At 32.8% G+C, this 7,039-nt stretch overlaps 3 protein-coding genes across 3 annotated transcripts; 2 read left to right on the plus strand and 1 right to left on the minus strand.

Moving 5' to 3' along the window:
* Positions 1 to 203: 203 nt before the first annotated feature.
* LOTGIDRAFT_171066 (hypothetical protein) lies at positions 204 to 1,466 on the plus strand (the record flags this gene model as incomplete). The annotated part of the gene is made up of 1 exon (XM_009046931.1): positions 204 to 1,466. One exon carries the CDS (start codon positions 204 to 206, stop codon positions 1,464 to 1,466), a length of 1,263 nt encoding a protein of 420 aa, XP_009045179.1.
* A 315-nt stretch (positions 1,467 to 1,781) lies between these two features.
* LOTGIDRAFT_171067 (hypothetical protein) lies at positions 1,782 to 2,324 on the plus strand (the record flags this gene model as incomplete). Its single annotated transcript, XM_009046932.1, has 1 exon — positions 1,782 to 2,324. One exon carries the CDS (start codon positions 1,782 to 1,784, stop codon positions 2,322 to 2,324), a length of 543 nt encoding a protein of 180 aa, XP_009045180.1.
* A 2,279-nt stretch (positions 2,325 to 4,603) lies between these two features.
* Positions 4,604 to 5,488, minus strand: LOTGIDRAFT_171068 (hypothetical protein; the record flags this gene model as incomplete). The annotated part of the gene is made up of 1 exon (XM_009046933.1): positions 4,604 to 5,488. One exon carries the CDS (start codon positions 5,486 to 5,488, stop codon positions 4,604 to 4,606), a length of 885 nt encoding a protein of 294 aa, XP_009045181.1.
* Between the last annotated feature and the right edge of the window lie 1,551 nt (positions 5,489 to 7,039).

Consider the following 7,039-nt stretch of genomic DNA (forward strand, 5'->3'; position numbering starts at 1 on the left):
AAAATAGTTGCTTTAAAAATATGAATAAAATTGAAATTGTAGACGATAAAAAATCATACCAGTGAAAATTTTAGACAAGACTATTGACAAGATTATCTCTGATGAATTAAAAAATATGGATAAATTCATATCAAATAAACTTTTTTCCGATGTTATTCACCTTATCTCTAATGATAACTCAAGATGGAAAATACAAACAAGACATGAAATTTGTAGGTTTTAATACCAAAACTTTTGTGAATTTCTTCGCTGGAGTGGATGAAAAATCAGATGCCTCCGATTGGTATTTCACAGGAAAAATCATTTTCCGTAAAAACAATTTCAAAGAAATAAAAAGATCAAAAAAGGGTAGTGGTGTTAGCCTACTCAAAAAGATAAAAGAATATATCGGTATAAATTGTTATATACCGAGCGATGGATGCTGCTTTGTAAAGTGCGTAAATTATGTTTTGAACAAAGACTACACGAGAGAATTTCAAGATTTCATCAACAGTTTTCAAAAATCAAACAGAAAAGGAGTTATGACATCTGCTAGAATTTGCGAATTCAATAAGAAATTTAATACTAATTTTCAAATATATATGCCCAAACATAGACATTTTCAACCAAAGAAAGTAACCGAAGAATTAGATTGGGTTTTTTATATACACATAGAACATTTCTGTTTGATAAGAAGAAATAACAAAGCTTTGGGCATTAAAGAAATAGAAGATAATTACGATGAAAACGTATGGAGAACTTGTGAAGATGATAATGCGGTAACGCAAGTTTCACTTCTAAAACTAAACGTTTTTCCAACCATTCCCGATTATTGTTTATACGCATGGGATTGCGAAACCTATTGCGAAAAAGAAACGAATAAAGCCATTCCTTATTGTTGTACTTTAGTCAATTTGGAAAAACTGAGGAAAAGATTAGATGATTATAATAATTACTTACGTGATTTAAGTGATTTAAATGAGACTCTAGATTTTAAGCCGTCAGATCCCATTTCAGAAGAATTTTACAACAAACTCATGACTAATATAGTAGAAATATTTGTAGGTACAGATTGTATAGATCAAATGTTACAACGTTTAGGAAAAGTAGATGAGAAAAGACTAACCTTAATTTCCCATAACGGCAGTGGTTTTGATAACTGGATCATGATCAAAAACGTAAAAAAACTAACACAATGCCCTTTAAAAACAGCTAGAGGAATTCTGTCTCTACCTTTAACTAATTCATTCACTGATGAATATTTACAGAAAAAATGGAAAAGACAGAAAGAAATAAAGGGTAACTCTAATTATTTGCAAAATATTAATTTCACATATTCCTATCAACACGAATCATCTAGTTTGGCAGCATGGGGAAAATCATCTAATCTACCAATGAATTTGAGAAAAATCGAGGATGTTAATATTGCAAAATACACTAAAGATAATTGGGAATCTTTAAGACCCGAATGGGAACCTTACGCTTAAAGAGATACGTTATGTCTCGGAGCTTGTTTGATAAAATACAATCAAGCCATGAAAAAAACTGTCTTCCAAAACGTTTCCAATAATCTAACGGCTCCTTCTTTATCTTTAAAGGGTTGGTATTATTTATATCATTACGATAAAGAAATGGTTGAAGAAGAATGGTATGAAAGTACTAGAATGGTTCCGAAACATACGGAAAAACAAAACGTAGAAAAAGTTTACTCGCATATTCACCCTTTTATAAGATATTTTATCAGACAAAGTATTAAAGGAGGAAGAGTTTCGGCAAATCGAAAATCATTTGAAACGGATAAAATGGATGAGATCTGCGCCATATTAAAAGAATACAATGAAAGTGACACTGAAGGAATAATAGATTTATTCAAAGAATACAGTGTTAAATTAAATGAAGCTGGGTTGGTGTCTGAAAACGAATATAGCAAAGGGAAGAATGATTACGGTGATGGTGGAATCATATTTGGTTTATATTTAGCGCCAAAAGTAAAATACAATATCATTCTAACTTCCGATGGTGTTTTAAAAGAAAAGAAAACGTTTAAGGGTTACTCTAACTATAAGATTAAGGTAGAAGACTACATTCAATTAGCTAGTGGACATGACGTAACGAATGAATTTAAGAAACCTTGGGTAAAAAGTTGTACTGATGGAATAATTATTCCTAATGAAAAACAAAAGAAAGTTTTCAGAAGTTATCTGAATCTCGTTAAGAGAAAAGCACCAAACAGTGAAGGAATTATGTATCCTTACAACAATAAAGATGAGATGTGTTTGGATGAAAACTATGAATTTGATGATTTCGATTATCTAACTATTCAAGAAGAGAATGAAGAGTGTTAATTTTTTTGTTTTAAATGAAGTTGAATAACAATTTCCTCGTTACCAAAATCTATAAACCTATTTTTACCATCGTTGATTTCCAGATTTATATCTTTAATCATAAAGGAATTAAGTGGTAAATACGTCGTTTGAAATGGTTTCTCTATAATTCTATATCCAATAGGAACAGTGAATGTTGGAAGGCTGTAAATAATCTGAAGTTTGTATTTATTGAAAAATCCACCGTTTATTAAATTACAATGTATATTTATCACATCGATATCATTCTCGGTATTAGCTTTGTGTGGTGCTAAAGTGGATTGGGTGTATATTTTTTTATCAAAGCCTAGTAACGTATTCAATGAATTTTCTACGTTGAAATCAACTTGACTATTATTTCTTAATATCAATTTTATTTTGTTTAGATTCAAATTACCTTCGAATTCGATATTGTTTTTACCATTGACGCTTCCTGCATATTCGGATAAGTATTCGTTAATGGCTATGTATTCATAGCTTCCTGGTAGTAAACGTATGGTTTTGAATGTAACTCCATTATCTGTTGATATTTTTATTTGGTTATTTTTTTCGTTGGTATTTCTAATAGAATTGTAAACAGAGAAATACTTTAATCCCAATTCATATTCTTGATTGCGATCGAGTTCGTACTCATAATCTAGAGATAATTTAATGTCTGATTTATTCGAGGTGATGACGAATAGTTGTTTTTTATTTGACATTTTTAATCACGCTTTTATAATCGTTTTTATCTATGATACCTTTCTCTAGGAGTCTTTTTAATATACAATTCACTTCATTAAATTGTCTGTTTGATCGAGGTCCTCCCTTCATTGCCGCTAATATTAATCGTAATCTATTAAGCAATTCTTCGTTGTTGTCGGATAAAAACGTTATACCTTGTCCAGATACCATATCTTCGAATTCGTCTATTTCTTCTATGATTGATGGATAATCATCTGCATAATCATCTGAATCCTCTTCATCAGGAATAACTTTATTCAAATATGTTTCAACTGCTTTCAATCTTCTTGTTTCGGGTCCTGACTTTCTTATTGCATCTAGAAATTTGGAGTATGCTAGTAAATCCTTGTAATCGGCAATACCAATATACCCGCCATTCATTAAATCTATTAATCCTGTCGTTAATGTAAATATTAAGTTTTTTGTGTCGATTTTGAATATAGGGGAATTTGCCCTAAATTTAATTCTAAATCCATTAAACAATAACCCCTCATCATCAATGATTGGTGTAATACTCTTTGGTAAATCTGCTTTAAGGTTTGAAAAAAGACGATTTATATCATCTAATGTCCTAATTATGATTTCATCATCTTTAATGGGATATTCTATTTGATGAGGTTCTATAGGAGGGATGAGTCTCTTTTTAATATCCTCTTGAGATTGTAATATTGGTTGAAATAGAGTTTGTAGATTTTCCGTTAATCCGAGTTGTTGTAATCTGTTATTTTCAACTTGGGTCTTTATTTTATTCTTAGCTTTGATATATTTTCTATTTCTTTTTAAAATATTATTCCAATCCATTTTTAAAAAAATAAAATTAACATATATCGTTCATAACTCTTTCACCCGCAGGTTTTCTAGTATTTACAAATACATATCCATGATCATCTGGATATCTCCATTGAGCTTTACAAACCTTTTTAAATGCATCTCTGTCCATTCCGTGATTTATCGATTGAACGATTTGAGATAAATCTTTGTCGTTTAATTCAAATAATAAAAACAATTTGCATTTTTTCTAATGAACATAGAATCTATCCCGTAAAAAGATTGGGATTGGTATATGCAGTGACAGATGTGATGTCTTCCTTTCGTGAAGAATTCTTGTTGATTTCTTTGCGCCACGCAGTCGTCAAACAACATTAAGTTCTTTCGCTCGCTATCAATTTGAGACAAATCTAGATCATTAACATTTTTCGTAAGAAAAACTTTTATATCCGTTGGTTTCTTTCCTTCGATGTAGTTATCTATGAAATCTTTCAATTCCACTTCTTCTTCATTTTCTTTGTAATATTGAAATAGGTCTTGAACATCTCTCTTTGGTAGATATTCTAAAGTTTTGAGAAATTGATAATACGATTGCTCTGGTGTTGTTGTGTATATATACAAAGAATCGAAATCTAAAAGGCTTGGTGTTGTCAACATGTTAAAAGTGAGATGAGTTTTCCCAGAACCGGAACTACCGCATATACACATGAGCATTGGGTTATTAGGAAATATTTCTGAATGATTAAATTTTTTACCCATTTTTTATTATTTTAATTTGTTCCAAAAATCACTCCTTCTCCTTTATACTTCGAAAGATATATTCCTTCTCCAGTGCGTATATTTTTTAAAAATATTCCATTACCCTTATGTTTGACTTTGATTTCTCCCGTGTCAATACTATCTACTAATTTATTTAATCCTTGTTTAACAGTTTTCTTGGTTTCTTCACTAAATCTTTTTCCAAATTCTTTCATTGTGCCTATCATTTCTCCCACTCCTGAACCTTTCTTTTCCGTTTTAGGTTTTTCAATCTCTGCTGCCAACTTTTCCATTTTTAAATTATGTCTACGTTGTTCGGCTGCGTTCTTTTTGTTGGCAGCTTTTGTAGCAGCAACTTCTGCAATAGCAGCTTTCTTTGCGTTGGCAGTTTTTATTCCACCAGCTGTAGCACCAGCCACTGTAGCCGCCGCGGTAATACCAGCAAATATTAAAGGTAGAGAAAATATAAATCCACCTTCTTTTGCGTTCGCGTCAATTCTTTCTAAATCTATATCGTCTCTGACTTTACAATTTTTGTATTTATCAATAAGTCTTTTAGTTATGCTGATTTTTTTACCATTATAAGTTATTGTAGTTGGTGAAGCTGTTTCAATAGCTTCTATTATTTTCATAACTAAAGTTTCTGGTTTCATTGTTTGTGGAACTTGATTCTGAGTGGCTTCTTTAATTTTGAAATCGCATCTGAAATAAGCATCGGAAAGAAGCAACCAATTCGATAATGAATTTATTTCGAAGGTAATTCTACCACCATCATTCAATTGGGATTTAGAACCAACAGTGGGTGAGCTGATAATATAATCCTCTTTTTTCTTGTTAAACGAATAACGAATTGGATCGTATAATCTAAAGATTGGATCTAGTATTTCATTTGCCATTTTTAAGGTTTAAAATTTGCTTTTTTTGATGGAATGTAGGAAATTGATTGAAGGTGTTTTTAGTGTATGAAATGTAGGGGGTGTAAGAATTTATGAAATGTAGGGAATTTAGGTCTTTTGTTGTAAGAATTTATGAAATGTAGGATGTTTAGGTCTTTATGGGAGTTCATAGATTGATTGGATTTTCCCATGAAATGAAAAAAGGGGAATTCCCATGAAAAGGGGAAAACCATGAAAAGGGGAATCCCTATGCGACCAATCCGAGCGAACAAATTGAAAGCTCATATACTACTGACCTACATTACGACACAGCTACATTTTTCGTGGTATTCGGCAACATGTGATCGCTTTCGGTTGTAAAGAGACGCCCCAGTACCTTTCTATTGTGAAATTTGATTGGTTGGAGAGGTTCTACAGTTAGGTCGTTGATTGGTTGATACTTTTCCAATGCATATAGCGTGTTGTCTTTTATTAGCTGATTATGAGGCCTTAAGCAGCTAATATCTGCCTTGTACAAGACACAAGACATCTTGTGTTACTGATTAAATCAGGCTAACATTTACTAATAAATTCTGTTAGAACCAGCTAACTTTAAAGGAACGGGTGACATTTTTGATAACTCACGGGTCTATTATTATTTCCCCATGTCTTCTCCTGGAAGAATTTTAGGGAAATAAGGCTACCGTTCATAATTTTCGCTGTCATGTCTCTGAAAGAACTATGATGTCTGCCGAGGACTTCACCTTGAAATTTCATGGTTTACCGAGGATTAGCCTTTTTAACCGCTTTAGGCACGAGTATTCCATATATTGCCAAGCTTATCTTATGCCAATATGAAAAAAAGAGCGCATTCAGATTAAAAAAAAAGTGTGGGAATATTTCTGGGCTGAAATCTGAAATGAAATGAAATGAATGGGGTTTTACGTCCTACTTTTCTGCTCCATGTGGGCTAATGAAGACGGGCGACGCCATGCAGGGTGCAATGAGGGAAATTTTGCCAGGACAGCGGCATTAGCCTGCTCTTTTTCGATTTCCAACTGTCGAGGGATCTTTAACGTGCACAGCCTGTAGCACACGGGGCCTCGGTTTATTGTCCCATCCGAACGACTAGGCGCTTTTTCCATGTCAGCCCCTCGTACCTGCATCACTGACAGGGGGAAACCGGGTTGAAAAATCCGAAGGTATTATCTCGACCTATGCCGGGATTGAACCCTAGACCTTCAGGTTAGCGAGCAAGCGTCTAACTCACTGAGCCACCGCGGCTCCCTACATCGCCGCCACTGATCAATGATGACTTAAGTAATCTATTTGATACTGCACCGTAGTTTATTACATTTATGGCTGATGGGGTATTACATTTATGGTGGGTTTTGGTTATTACCATTATGGTTAAATATTATTACCTTTATGGTTAAATATTATTACATTTATGGTTAAATATTATTACATTTATGGTTAAATATTATTACATTTATGGTGGGGTTGGTTATTACATTTATGAGCTCGTATATTGGCGTCACATTCGTCTGAGTGTNTGCAATCACCCATAGA

This window comes from Lottia gigantea (assembly GCF_000327385.1).
Source record: "Lottia gigantea unplaced genomic scaffold LOTGIsca_109, whole genome shotgun sequence".
In the NCBI taxonomy this organism is placed as follows: Eukaryota; Metazoa; Mollusca; class Gastropoda; family Lottiidae; genus Lottia; species Lottia gigantea.